The sequence below is a fragment of the Staurois parvus genome, unplaced genomic scaffold (assembly GCF_062004578.1).
Source record: "Staurois parvus isolate SC_StPar_1 unplaced genomic scaffold, SC_StPar_1.0 ptg000502l, whole genome shotgun sequence".
NCBI lineage: Eukaryota > Metazoa > Chordata > Amphibia > Anura > Ranidae > Staurois > Staurois parvus.
The window spans coordinates 1,553,818-1,569,455 of NW_028318298.1; the positions used below are offsets into that span (position 1 = coordinate 1,553,818).

General features: G+C 42.8%; 1 protein-coding gene across 1 annotated transcript in view; it reads right to left on the bottom strand.

The window, feature by feature from the left end:
* Nucleotides 1–15,638, bottom strand: part of LOC149452024 (large neutral amino acids transporter small subunit 3-like) — a 463,531-nt gene that overhangs the window by 406,253 nt on the left and 41,640 nt on the right. Inside the window, exon 2 of the mRNA XM_089689865.1 lies at nucleotides 2,103–2,265. Coding sequence (XP_089545991.1) covers nucleotides 2,103–2,256 — 154 coding nt within the window. The 5' untranslated portion in view covers nucleotides 2,257–2,265. The remainder of the gene's footprint in view (nucleotides 1–2,102; nucleotides 2,266–15,638) is intronic.

Here is a 15,638-nt window from a genome sequence, read left to right on the forward strand (position 1 = left end):
CAACACTGATCCATTCGGTTCCGCTTCCCTTCACTTCCTCAATATACCCCTATAAATACATAATCTCCACACTCGCATCCCCCCACACCACCTTAATTCCCCCCTTCCCCCGCCTTTCTAACTTTATTTTTATTTCTATTTATGTTTATGTTTATTTCTATTTTTATTTGTATTTTATATTTATTTTTTCCATTCTTTATACCTCTAATCTCATCCTTACCCTTATTTTTAGTTTTATTCTTATCTCTTATTTTTTTCTTATTTTTCTTTATTTAATAACTCATCATATTTATACAATAATTTGTTAAAAACCTTATTATTACTGCTTTTCAACCTTTGCAGGACCCTTAAGGTCTGCCATGTTAGTGACACAGCCTCCCCCTAAAGCTTCCATTGTAAGTATTGCCTGTATATCCTTTTTTTCATTATGTACTGCTGCTGCATGTCCAACACATCATTTTCTACCTAACATCCGGCACTCTTAGTGTGACCCAAAACCATTTCACTTACTGTGGGCAGATCAGCAGTCCCGCTCTGCCCCCTGCTTTGCACTTTTAAGCCTTCACTAAGATGGCCTGAGGAAAGAGAGCGCATGCCCCAAACACGCACCATTTTGGAAATATGGTTTGTGCTGTGACATGATCTGTCTGAGCCTACCTGCGCCTCCCTGCTACCCCCCAAGCCCTGGAAACCACTGTAGTGATGGGAACTAACCAGGAGCACCACATAGGACCACCAGTACACCGGACCCTTCTGTAATCTTCTACTCTTGTGAGTGCATTTTAACTATTAAACATGTGTGCCTTTTAACCATCTACACTTAGAGTGGCACCACTGTCTCTCTTACTGCACTTCCACTTGAAGTAGAGTAGAGTAATAGAAATAGAGTAACCTCTAGCAACCAATCAGTGAGCAGTAATAATGTGCAATAACATTTTGCAAGAGGTTACTGCAGATTATTACTGCTCACTACCACTGCATCATTACCATTCACCAATCAGTAAGTGGTAATGATGCCCAGTAACCTCTAGCAACCAATCAGTGAACAGTAGTGATCTACTGTATTCTCTAGCAACCAGCAAGCAGTATTGATGTGCATTAACCTCTAGCAGGCAATCAGTGAATGGTAAGGAAGTGCAATAACCTCTAGCAACCAATCAGTGAGTGGTAAGGATGTGCAGTAACCTCTGGCAACCAATCAGTGAGTGGTAAGGATGTGCAATAACCTCTAGCAACCAATCAGCAAGCAGAAATAATGTGCTGCAACCTCTAGCAACCAGTAAGTGAACAGCAATGATATGCTGTAACCGTCGGCAAGCAATTGCTGCCTGATCTGCTGCAGTAAACTGATTTTGAGTCTATTTATTGTATGTCTCAGAGCAGGTGGAGAGCAAAATTGTAGGTGGGGGGTTTGCCCAGGGTCCAATCAATATTAAAGATGGCCCTGGACACCACCACTCGCTTTTCATCTTTTTAAGGGTCTTACCCATTTTTATGAACAGAAAGTTCAAAAACAAAACTGGTCAGTTTCCCATTCAGGGGTTTTCAAAATTTTTACTCAATCCAAAGAGCAAGCAACGTTAAGCCTCCTGGCCTTTAGTCTGGTCCCACAGACCATGACAATATACCACTCAGTACCTCTCTCAATAGCTTGGTCCATACACTTGGCAGCCTCTTGCTGCTCTAGCTTCCATCTGTACACCTGGATAGAGACCTCCTCTGTCTGCTGGGATGGAGCACAGAACCATGGTCAGGTTGCTATTTAAAACCCAGCATGCACCTGTGTGCGGGTGGTTCTCAAAACACAGACCCAGGATTGGAGATTTCATCCCTCCAAAATCTCTACAAAATCTCTGGGCCCCAGGTCCCAAACCATGTTTTACCAACTGATGAGAAAACAAACAAAAAAAAATGTTTCCTCTGAATTGAGCCAACCCCCTGGAGCCCCTCAACCTTCCTGGTTGAGAATTCTGGGTCATAACCTCTTTTTACCCCGTTCCAGGGCACCGCACTATCACAAACAAAAGATTGTTTTGTATCTCTTAGATACTGCTAAGAGAGCTCAGTTGTGTAACTGTGTACAATTAAACTGTTTTAGTTACCTGTACATAGGTGTGAATAAAATCCTTCATGTTGCAGCATGATGAGAAGGGAGCCCCATCCAAAAAGAACTGCTGAGAAGAAAAGATTTTCCAGCACTGCTGTACAAGCAATCCACCAACGACGGGCAAATGCAGTTTGCAGGGAAGGAGCCATGTCCACGTTCTAAGAATCGAGAAACAACAAAAAAATTGCATCAGTGAATTTTAGTGGATATAACACACTGAATATAGTATATAACATTAACCTTTATCTCTGTGTGTACAAAACATGAAAAAAAACACCACAGTTTTCAATAGATTCATGTTCCTAGGGCATTAATCTAATGACATTTTCCCATGCTGTCATTTCAAATACCCTCTCTTGGACACTGCCCAACCATTTTACTTAGTTTAGCACTGAAGCTCTTCCATTTCCATTTCACTTAAAATCATAAATCATTTTATTGTAGCATAAATAAATGTAATAAATGATGAAATGAAGAGCCTTGAAGCAGAAAACGTTGTATAAAATGTAAGGGAAAAAAAGGGCTTCTAACCTCATTGGAAGGTGACTTAGAAGCAGAAGGGGTAGTCTGAGTCTATTTCTCCCTCAGGCCTTGAACTGGTGTTCTGGCATCTGCAAACCATGGTACTATAAAAATCTTTCACCCAAAGACAATCCGTATTTCTTGCATGGTGTATGAAAGTTGCTGCAACCACATATTTGCTTTCCAAGCTTTGTGCAGAAGATAAGGTGGCCAGCCTGTCTTTGATGCACCTTCCAAGGCACAGCCTGTCACAAGACTCTCAACTTGCAATATAGAAGGAGTGACAGTATGCCTAATAATACTTGTATACTTGTAGTAGCTTTCTTAACACATTTTAGTGCTTCCAGTGAACCTGTGATCACGCTATGGACAATAAGGTGTTTACTTAATCTTAACAAGCAGTAAATGAACTTGAAAACAAGTCCTCACTTATCTCTGGAACTACAAGTGCTGGGGAGAAATTAATCTTCAGAATTCATAGCCAAATCATAGCCAAACCATGTTCCCCCATCCCATCAGTATTTCAAGCATTCTACTATCTAATTTGTTATTTTTAATATAAACTCTTTTTATTTAAACTCATTCATGACAGAAAGTAAAACAAATCTTAATGCCAGAACACAGTTTTTCAACCTTGACATTTGGTAGTAACATGTACGTATCATTGCAACTAATAATGAATTATACAGTACCTTGTTTTTTTCAGGACAAATTGGGTTTTTATTTTGTGCTAAATGATATTGAATTGCTCCTGATTTTTTTTTTTTAAAAGGAAAACTTTCAAATAATAGTAAAAATAAAATGTAGTTGTAAATTTCTTTCTATTACCATAACCTACCAGCAAAGAAAAACTCAAAATAGATTCTTCTGCTCCTGACAATTGCAGTATTACCACATGTAGCGCCCTCTAGGTTTAAATAGATAGGATTGTTTTTTTGTAAGACAAAGGCTTGCTAGAAGCCTGCGATGAGTCAGCCTGGGCTGGGAGGCTGTACAAGACAGGGCTTCTGGAGCCCTTCCACCCTTCCAGAAACTGCTGAAACTTTCTGGAAGAGGTGTGGGGGAGGGGGGGAGGCCCAGATTTGCATGATTAAGGGAACTTGGTCAATCCCCAGGCAGGCGGCGAGGTATGGTGGCCAAGGGCAACCCTTAAATAATTCAGAGCCTGTGCAGCAGGGGAGTCGGGTTAAAGATGGAGTGAGAGAAGGTGTTGGAGAGTGGAGCCTGGGAGGGGGCCCCAGGGAGGGGAGCCTACCGACAGGCTGGTTGCTGGAAAGAAGGATCTTCAGCGTGCCAAAGTCTCCTAGGGCCTGAAAGCAGCTACAACCCACCAAGCTGACAGGACAGAACAGTGCAAGTACTTCTACAACCCCTGGGCCAGATAAAGGGAGAGGGCTCTCAGGTGCAAGACCCAACTACTTTTCATCCAGGAGCTCCACTCAAAAGGGGAAGTTCCACTTTACGGTCTTGTCTCCTGCTCCCTGTTAAAGATTGGTACCTTTGGGGAGTGGGGGGTACCCAAATTTGACAGATACCTGCTCCCACTTCCACTGTGATCAGAAGCAAATGTTGTCCTCCCCCTGCTGCTGGATGAGCTGTCTCTTTGCTGGATGGGCTGTCTCTTTGCTGGATAGGATGTCTCTTTGCTACAGGGGATGTCTCTTTTCTGGATGGGATGTCTCCAGAAGAGGAGGATTAGGGACTATTGCACAGAGCAGGTACTGTAAGAATGACATGATTGTTATTTTAGGGAAAAAAAACAACCTTTAGGGCCCATTTGTTGTTTGTAAAGAAAAGTTGTTTTATAGCAGCCACCATTACATCTTATATGGTTCTGCATGTTCTGTTTTTTCGTTACCTTACTTTAGCTTAGTTTTTCAAGCACAATTTAATGCTAAGATTTGCACTCTTTTGTAACTTTTTCTACATTTCATTTTCAGTTTCACACTCGCATATGTGCACCATATGATCATCTATGCTCAGGGTTCTAGTACTTAGAGCTTTTGGATCTGCCTTTGCACCCTCACCTTTAGGTGGATTTTGTCTGGATGCTTGTATACACTTCCATGTGCCTTCTCTTATCAGGGGTATGCACATTTTAAATGTCCAGGACTGGAGAAAAGGACTGCTTCCATTGCTACCACACACTAGTGGAGCCTGATGAAGTCACAACATGTGACGTAACGTATAGAGTATGCTGGGGACGTCAAGCCACAATACAGGAAGCACACGGGCCACCATCTTGGTATAGGAAAACAACATTCGAACACACAAATAGTTTATCCTGCAGTGTCCCAGTTGGACACTGTCAAATGTGAGTGGAAATTTTTGTATTTTAATAAAGGTGGTTTATGTACAATACTACACTATGAGGAGTATCTTTTTGCATATGTATGGAGTGGAGTTGGAGGAGATAGTAAGCTGATGGTGGAAGAGCAGTAATACACCTGATAGTAAGCTGACAGTGGAAGAGCAGTTACATCTATATACCTACCAGGTCAAAAGGGAAAAGCGCAGTTTGACCTGGGATACAGGTCAGACATTAAGGTGAGCGCAATAGTGTGTCGGGGGGGTGTGGACACTGAAGAGGGACACTATTGCACTTCATTTGGATTTGAATATCACATGAAGCACGGCATTATTAAAGGCACAATTCATTATAAAAACTGTTTAATAGTGTATGGTGAATTTCAAACACAGCATACAGCAAGCTCACCACGTGGATGTATGAGTGATTTATGATGAATTTGGCACTGAACATGTTCAAATTTTTTTGATGGACATATGTTTAATAGTGGGCATACCACACACTTTTTCCTGCAGAAACTTGTTTATACACAACGATCAATGTGAATGGAGGAATCTGTTAGGTTCTCTTTTTCCTTCAGTCCACAGGCTGCATGAAAAAACCCCCATTGCATATATGCTCAACAAGGACCAGTGAAGTACTGGTACATCGCTGGACTTTGGTTATACCAGGATGATGCCTGCATCTGCAAGAGTCCTGGTGAGTATTTTGCAGATCTCATTTGTTGCTACAAGTTTTTTGAAAATAAAGAAAGAAACAAAAATTTATTTTTTCTTTCTTTTTCTATTTTTCAAAACCTTCTGACAAAAAATGAGCCCTGAAAATAATGACCTTGCCTCTTATTAAAATCCTTGGGGGTGTCTACTTTCCATAAAAGGAGTAATTTGGGGGGATGTTTGTACAATAAAGGCATTTCAGGGCCTCTGAAACTGTGATAAGTAGTGAGGAAGTGACATGAGGAAATACGCTCTTTGAAAGCCTGAAGGTGGTCATTGGATTATGTGGGTCTGTACGTGGCTAGGCTGTCAAAAGGTCTCTCACATGTGGTAACCGCATACTCGGGAGAAGTAGCAGAATGTGTTTTGGTGTGTAATTCTACATATACCTAGGGCGGGTGTCGGCAACCCGCGGCTCCAGAGCCGCATGCGGCTCTTTTTCACCTTTGCTGCGGCTCCGGAGCACACTGCCCACCAGGTGACAGGCAATAGGGTTGCCGTAGCTCAGTGGTCGGCAAGCCGCGGCTCTTTACACATTTTAATGCGGCTCTTCTGTGTGCCGGGCGCCCGCTCCCCTCCCTCCTCTCGGGCGGCCGCCCCAAAAGTCAGGACTCTGCAGCTAGCCCAGCAATGGGCAAACTACGGCCCGGCGGACCTTTTAATCCGGCCCGCGGAGCGTGGCAAACATTGGCTGTCAGGATGTAGGCGGGGCAGCGTGACGAACTCCTCTCCTCTCACAGTCCGCCCTGAAGACCGGAACGGCGCGGGAACACGGCGAGAGGAACGTGCGGAGCAAAGGTAAGTGAATTGACACAATATGGGGAATGAATTACTATAGGGGGGATGAATTACTATAGGGGGGATGAATTACTATATGGGGGATGAATTACTATACGGGGGATGAATTACTATGGGGGATGAATTACTATGGGGGATGAATTACTATATGGGGGATGAATTACTATGGGGGATGAATTACTATATGGGGGATGAATTACTATGGGGGATGAACTACTATATGGGGGATTAATTACTATGGGGGATGAATTACTATAGGGGGGATGAATTACTATATGGGGGATGAATTACTATACGGGGGATGAATTACTATGGGGGATAAATTACTATGGGGGATGAATTACTATATGGGGGATGAATTACTATGGGGGATGAATTACTATATGGGGGATGAATTACTATGGGGGATGAATTACTATATGGGGGATTAATTACTATGGGGGATGAATTACTATGTGGGGGATGAATTACTATGGGGAATGAATTACTATATGGGGGATGAATTACTATGGGGGATGAATTACTATATGGGGGATGAATTACTATGGGGGATGAATTACTATATGGGGGATGAATTACTATGGGGGATGAATTACTATGGAGGATGAATTACTATATGGGGGATGTATTTTCAGTTTTAAAAATGTGGCTCTCAAAATAAATTTCAATCGTGGTTTTGGCGAGATTTGGCTCAGTTGAAAAAAAAGGTTGCCCACCACTGACCTAAGGCTATGATTGTGATTATGACGATACACTGTGGCCCTGATTAACCCTTTGCTTACTGGGCCCTTAAACCCCCTTCATGACCAGAGCGCTTTTTGCAATATATGCAGTGTCGGATTTGTTTTAAATGTTGCAATGGTTTTGCGGCTCCCAGTCTTTTTTTCCCTCTCGGAAACGGGTCCAAGTGGCTCTTTAAGTCTTAAAGGTTGCAGACCCCTGACCTAGGGTATGTGTGAGCAATATATCATTTAAGTGACAACTTTGTGTAAAAAAAAATATATATTTTTTGTCATTTTACAAAAACTTGTGGAATTAAATTAAATCTTCCAAGGACTCAACGTGCCTCTTAGGAAATAGCTTGGGGTGTCTACTTTCTGAAAAAAGGTCTTCAGGGAGGGGGGTGTTGTGCTTTCCTAGCATTTCAGGGCCTCTGCAACTGTGATAGATAGTCAGGAAGGAAAATGAGGAAATTACACACCTTCAGGCTTTCAAGGGGGGCATTGAGTTTTGGGTTCCTTTATGCAGCTAGGCTCACAAAATGTCTCACATATGTGGTATCCGAATACTCAGGAGAAGTAGCAGAATATGTTTTTAGGTGTAATTCCACATATACCCATGGCATGTGTGAGCAATATATCAGTTAATTAACAAGTTTGTGTTAATTTTTTTGCCATTTCCAAAAACTTGTGGCAAAAAATAAAATCTTCCAAGAGCTCAACATGCCTCTCAGCAAATAGCTTTGGGCATCTACTTTCTGAAAAGGGGTCATTTTGGGGGGGGGGGGGTTGGTGTGCTATCCTAGCATTTCAGGGCCTCTAAAACTGTGATAGGTAGTCAGGAAGTGAAATGAGGAAATTACGCCCTTTAAAAGTTTGAAGGTGGGCAGTGGTTTTTGGGCTTCATAAGCAGCTAGGTTCCCAAAATGTCTCACACATGTGGCGTCTCCATACTCAGGAGAAATAGCAGAATGTGTTTTGGGGTGTAATTCCACATATACCCATGGCATGTGTGAGAAACATCTTGATAAACTGACAACTTTGAGTAAAAAAAAATTAAACTTTTATTGTCATTTTTGTTAAACCCTTGTGACAAAAAAATAAAATCTTCCATGAGCTCAACATGCCTCTCAAAAAATTCCTTGGTATGTCTACTTTACCAAAAGGGGTCATTTTGGGGGGTTTTGAACTGCCCTGGCATTTTAGCAGACATGTGATAGGCAATCAAAAAGTAAAAGCTGCATAAATTCCAGTATTTAATTTAATTTAATTCCAGTATTTTAATTTAATTAAGCAATTAATATACACTTATTGGGATTTTTTTACCAAAGACATGTAACAGAATACATTTTGACCTAAATTTATGAGGAAGTTTTAGTTTACTGGATATTTTTTAAAGCAGAAAGTAGAAAATATAGGGTTTTTTTTTCAAAATGTTTGGCCTTTTTTGTTTATATCACAAAAAATAAACACAGTGGCAAACAAATACCACCAAAAGAAAGCTCTATTTGTGTGAAAACAATTATATAAATTTTGTTTGGGTACAATATTGCATGACTGAGCAATTACTTGTTAAATTAGCTCAGTGCCAAATAGCAAAAAATGCCTTGGTCAGGAAGGGGATAATACCTTCCAGAGGTCAATGGTTAAAGATGTACAGTAGTAGATTTACTGCAGCCTGCAACACCAATCACTCTCTCCCCCCCAGCAGTCTTCACACCTTGCTCCAGTTCAGCATAGAATTTAGATGACAGAGGGAAGGCTGTCTGTGCTTTACTTGCCCCACATGCTTCACTTCCCCACCTCTACCATGCTGTACTGTAAACTTGCCCAGCACCTATCAGCATTTACATAGTTACATAGTTAGTCAGACTGAAAAAAAAGACAAAAGTCACGTACATGTACGTGATTTTGTATTTCCGGGTAGGGGGCATGTGAGTGCCGCCCCAGCTGTGCTGTCATTCACTACAGCACAAGCCGATCAGCCGATCCTGGGCAATGATTCTTGGCTGGGACCCACTGATTGGCCAAGCAAATGACAGAAGAGAGTCTTGTGTTGGTAAACAACACAGAGCTCTCTACAGACAGCAACAATGTGCCAGGTTTTTTGCTTAGTAAAATCAGCACACAGTACACACAGAAAACATTGTAGGCACACAGTTAACCCTTTGATTGCCCCTAAATGTTAAGTCCTTCCCAGACATTGTCAATAGTATAGTGACAGTGTATATTATTAGCACTGATCGCAGCATTAGTGCCACTGGAGATGTAAGTGGCATTTAATCAGTTCCCCCCAGCATCAGTTAGTGTCAGCTTGCTTGCCACACTATCGCAGTTCTCTTATAAGTCGCTGATCACTGCCATTAGTAGTATAAAAATAAATAAAAATTCCATGCTATCATTTGTAGATGCTATAATGATCAATCAATATATGCTTATTGGGATTTTTTTTTAACCAAAGACATGTAGCAGAAAACATTTTGGCCACAATTTATGTTGAAATCTTTTTTTTTTTTTTTTTTTTTTTTTTTATTGAATATGTTTATAGCAGATAGTAAAAAACATTGTTTTATTTTATAAATTTTTTTTTTTTTCATTTATATCGCTAAAAATAAAAATACCCAGGAGGTGATCATATACCACCAAAAGAAAGCGCTATTTGTGTGTATAAACTTATACAAATTTCGATTGGGTACAGCATTGCATGATCACACAATTACCAGTTAGAGTAGCGCAGTGCTAAAGAGCAAAAAATGGAATGTTCATGAAAGGGTAAAACCTTCCAGAGCTTAAGTGGATGCACAATCCTATACCCACATTTGATCCAAAGGAAGGCAACAAAAAAACCATAAAACATGGTCCAAATTGCTCAGTCAGTAGAAAAAATCCTCCTGTTCCCACAGGAGGCAGTCACATATTCCCTGGCAGTCAGATATTCCTTGGAAAGCAATCTACTGAGCTGGCCAGAACTAGTTCTTGAGAGAGAAGGGAGGGATTAGAAGCCTTTCTGTATGTGGAGGTTAAATCTCTTTTTCTCCAGACATAAAGAGTGCCCATTGTCCTCTTCAATGACCTGAAAGTGAATAACTCTACACGTTCACTGTATGGACCACCTATGTATTTATACATGGTTATCATATTCCCCTTAATTGCCTTTCTCAAGAGAGAATAAATTAAGTTCAGCTAATGTTTCCTCATGGCTAAGCTTCTCCATACCTCATATCAGTTTGGTTGCCCTTTTCTGCACTTTCTTCTGTTTCCCAATTAGACAGGTGCAGAATGGAAAAAAATGTTTAGTTTGAGATAAATTCATTATGTTACTTGTAACGGAACCGACCCAGACTGTGCTTGAGTACTTCTGTTAGACTACTGCTTCCCCGTCCGAACACCGACAACAGACACCACAGCCGACCTTACAAATCCAAAGGTAAACTACTTCATTTGAACACAGATACAAGATATATACACACGGGACAATCCCCCCTCCCTGCATAATGACACAGGGCAGGGCAATCTACATTTAGTAACAAGAGACACACAGGTATTCAAAATTCATACCAGCAGACAGTCCCATCAGGAGGGAGGGCTGCTGGAGACACCCCCCACTAAGCTAATACACATAAATACATACATCCCATAATAGTTTGCTCCCAAACCAGATAAACAATGGGATGCAGCCACATGACATTAAACAATCAACAACCCCCACCTGTCTCCTAAACATGTCTACACAGTCTGAGACAAAGCCCACACAATATTAGGACAGATCACCCTGTACCCCTAACAGGCACAGGTTGATTTACACATAAGAGGGATAAGGGGAGCTGAGACAGGGGTCTCCCCACCTCTCCAAAGTGAGCTGGGTTCCATGGGCCCCCCACCCAAAGTGACTCCCGCAACATATCTCCCTGTAACGTACCTAGTGGTGGAGACTGATGTGGAGAGAGGGCATGCTCTTACCACTCCCGTTCGGGACCCCTGATAGGGTTGACAGGAGGTAACAAGCTGGGAGGGGCATGAGTACCTGATGGGTCTGCGGTGACAGCTGGCAGGTGAAGACCCGGAAGACCAGGATGCAGATAGCAGGATGCAGGTGAGCAGGTGCAGCAGCAGAGAGGTGTAACTGAGATGCGGATGACCGTGGCAGCTGGTAGCCAGGGGTAGTCACATGCAGGAGAGGTAGAATAGTCAGGCAGGCCGGGTCAGGATCAATCGGATGGATCAGGTACAGAGGAGTAGGCAAAGGGAGAGCCGGGTCGGTGCAGGCGGTGTTCAGTCGTAGTCAGAGTCAAGCAGGTAGATCACAGGAGTCGGGATACAGATACAGGACGCAGTAGACCAGAAAGCACCATTCTGTTTGCAGCAGGGGTTTACATAGCCCGCCTGTGTATGTCAGGAACCCACCATTCGTGCACAGATGTGCACAGCTGAGAAGTTCTTCTTCCCTGACACTCCCCTTTCAGCAGGGGACTAACACAGGATTAACAAATGGGTTGACTCTGAAGTTAGTCTGTATTTCCAGTTCCCCAATGCCAGCACCCTCACAGTACCCCAAGCAACTTGTCCCACACAAAGCATTACTCACCCAGCCAACCTCTGCTTCTCTCGTAGAACATACCCACCGCTAGGGAGAAGTACGGACTGGTCCTTCTCCCTGAAGTCCTCTCAGCCACTGGAGAGAAGACAGGGTGGCTGGGCCGGCTCCATCATGCTGTTCGGGATCTGAGCCAACTGCTCAGCATCCCTGGGGTATCCAGGTGGTGACTGTAGTCACATCCACTTTGGTTGGTTGAGGGCAAAGTGAAATCACATAGATGGTCAACCTGATTTCCATTCTTGACTGCAAGGGGTAGTTGTCCTCACTGGGGGTGGGGCAGAGGTTATTGACTCTCTGTCCAGCTGACAGTACTTCGGCTGTATGGTTTTGAACATTCTGGAGCTCAGTCTCCTCTCCCTTCTCCCCCTGGGCCTCTGAAACTACCGCAGGTGTGAGGCAGAGGTCCTGGACCCTCTGTCCGGTTGTCAGCGCTTCAGCTGCAGAAGTTTCTTTTACCTCCAAAGATGCTGCTGGCAGGAAATCCTATGTCCCTGTCAGTGGTGTAGGAGAAAGGACAGCAGCCTCTCCTCTCAGGGAGACTGAAGTTGCTGTTGGTGCTGAGTAGAGCTCAGCAATGTTTGGCCCTGTTGCCAGCTCTTCTGCTGAAGGCTTACTAGGTTATTTTTCCTCAGCAGAGAAGTCTATCAAATCCCCAGTCTCTAGAATGGCTAAATGTCCAGGGCACGGGCTGGTGGCCCTTGGGCCCAGTGCCAGCACTTTGGCAGCTGACTCATCACCCATAACATCCTCCAGTGAAAAATTCATTAGATCCAGACATTCTGGGATCTGTAATTGAAGGGATGAGCCGACTGCTCCATCTTCCATACCCTCATCCAGCTGTTGGACAGACGCATTCCTACATCCTAGCTCGTACTGTGCAGAAACAGGATATTCTAGGTAAGCCAGAACTTTCTGCATCCGCCATAAGACCTCCGTTTTCATAGCTGCGGGTGGTATCTGTATCTCTCCTCTCCTGTTTTCCGAACCTTGGATCCTGGTGGAGGTTTGGATGTCCCAGACCGCAGGAAGCATCCCACTGTTGTCACCATTCAGTAAAAAATCCATTAGATCCATACATTCTGAGATCTGTATTTGCAGGGATGAGCCGACTTCTCCATCTTTCATACCCTCATCCAGCTGTTGGACAGATGCATGCCTCCATCCAAGCTCGTCTCGTGCAGAAATAGGATCATCTAGGTAAGCCAGCACTTGCTGCATCCACCATAAGAAATCTGTTTCCATAGCTGCAGGTGGTATCTGTATCTCTCCTCTCTTGCTATCCGAACCTTGGATCCTGGTGGAGGTTTGGATGTCCCAGACTGCAGGAAGCATCCCACTGCTGCCACCAATGTAACGGAACCAACCCAGACTGCGCTTGAGTACTTCCGTTAGAATACCGCTTCCCCATCTGAACACTGACAACAGACACCACAGCCAACCATACAATACTAGACGACACCAGTCTGTTTGAACATGGAACTATTTATTTTAAACTCAAATGGCTTTTTATACAAAACACACTGAGACTGATCACATGATCATATGCAAACGCAGCTATATACAGAAATAGACTTAACACTCTAAACAGTAAGTTAATTAGGTTAGCTAGCTGGGTGACCAAAACAAAAGGTGAATGGGAATTCACACCTAGATAATGGTTTGATGAATTAGGATCTCACAACAGAGCAGACAGTCCAGCTCCTACACTGGAGTAGAAGAGAGGCCAGCGTAATCAGCTCTTTCAATTCACATGTCTAGTTCAGAATCAACAACCAGGAATAGTCTTCATATGGCTGATAAATGTTACTGTCCCATCTGAAGTAATTTCATCCGCATTCTCAGTGTCCATTAGTCACCCTGTGCCCCTAAGAGACACAGGGTGACTTGCATGTAAGAGGGATATGGGGAGATGAGACAGGGGTCTCCCAACCTCTGCAAAGTAAGCTGGATTCCATGAGCTCCCCACTCAAAGTGACTCCCGTCACATGTACTCCCCAGCAAAACATCTGCGTTGATGAGTTCCTCATTAATTTTTCTGGCATCCTTGCATTCAAACAATTTCTCCCCAGCAAGTGTGCCAGATGTGGGGTCAAGATGTATAAGACCAGTGAGAGGGCAACAGGCTATGCATATAAGTTTTGGATTTACGAGGGAAAAGATAGTCACATAGAGCCCCCCAGATGCCCAGATAGTTTGGGACTTGGTGTCATCCTTTTTCCATATGAGGTACCACTTATACATCGACAGTTTTTATTCAAGCTTGCCACCATTTAGACATTTATACAATCTTGGAATTGGCGCATGTGGCACCGTGCAACCTAATCGCTGGGGCTTCCCCCAACGGTTTGTAAATACCCGTCTTAGAAAGGGGGAAAAGGCCTGCTTGAGAAATGATGAATTGCTCGCAATGAAGTGGAAGGAAAAATGGGATGTTTTCATCCTGTCTTCCATTCATGCAGACACGACCATCCAAATTGCAACGGCTGCTGGTGTTGTTGTGAAGCCCATCTGTGTCCACGACTATAACCTTAACATGGGAGGGGTGAACTTCAATGACCAGATGATGAAGCCATACTTAGTTTCCCGAAAAGCCAGGCGCTCGTACAAAAAAGTGTCTATTTATTTCAATTGGCTCTATATAATGCTTTTGTGCTTTACAAAGCAACTGGACAAGGTAGATCTTTCCTAAAATTCGAGGAAGAGATCATCACAGCCCTTTTGTACCCAGAAGGTGCTGTGGCCCAAACCCCCAATACAGATGCAGTTAGCCGGCTGCATGAGAGGCATTTTCCCAATGCCATTCCTGGTACCCCAACGCAAAGGACACCCCAAAAAAGATGTGTCTGTAGCAGACATGGAATTAGGCATGACACCCGCTTTTTTTGTCCCTCCTGTCCTGGCCAACCTGATCTCTGCCTTAGGGACTGCTTCTGTTGCTACCACACACTAGTGGAGTATTAGTATTGTGTACAGCACGGCACAGTTCAGGGCACATATTTACACAGGGTCTTGAAAGATGATAGGTAGTCAGGAAACTGGCTAGCGCATTTTTTAGAGATCCTATAATCTGGTTTAAAAAGTTAAAGTTAAAAAAAAAAGTAAAAAGCCACAAAAGTCCACAAAAAAATAAAAAATTTTAAAAACCAAAAATAGTTGTAGTTTATTATTGTTGTTGTTGCTGTTACTGTTCTACTGTTATGATTTTACTGCTTTATTGTTACTGTTTTAATGTTAACCATTGCTGTTTTCTTTGTAGGAATACCATTCAGCAGCAGCATCGATTTGTTTATTCTGACAAGCAACAGGAAATTGCTCTCAGAATATACATAAGTCAGTGCGGGCAGCGCTGTTGGATGAGATTTTTCATCAGCAGTTAAAAAAGAGCATATATGCCGAAGCATGGGAGCCTGGGGTGGCCAGTGGGTGAATTGTCTCTATGCTTAGGCATATATATATTTTATAAAATGTTTGGGAACATATTTCAATAAAATAGTTGTTTTATTGAGCTACTGTTTTATTGTTAACCATTGCTTTTTTCTTTGCAGGAATGCCATTCAGCTGCAGCACCGACTTGTTTATTCTTTTTTTTTTTTTTTAGACTTTATTACATTTTTCTAGTACAAAGAGGAACATCTTAATATATACAAAATATAATTAAAATATAAATCACAAGTCCCTTTGCAATACATTTTTCCCTACCCCACCCTTCTTCCCACCCCCCACCCTCCGCTATACCCCTGTCCACATCCTCCTACTTCCATTTTATCCTCCCTCATAATTCTCTATCTGTATCATACCCTTCCATCCTACATTCTTTCTTTCTTCCTCTGATATATTCCACCTAGACTACAACTAATATCACATAACATCA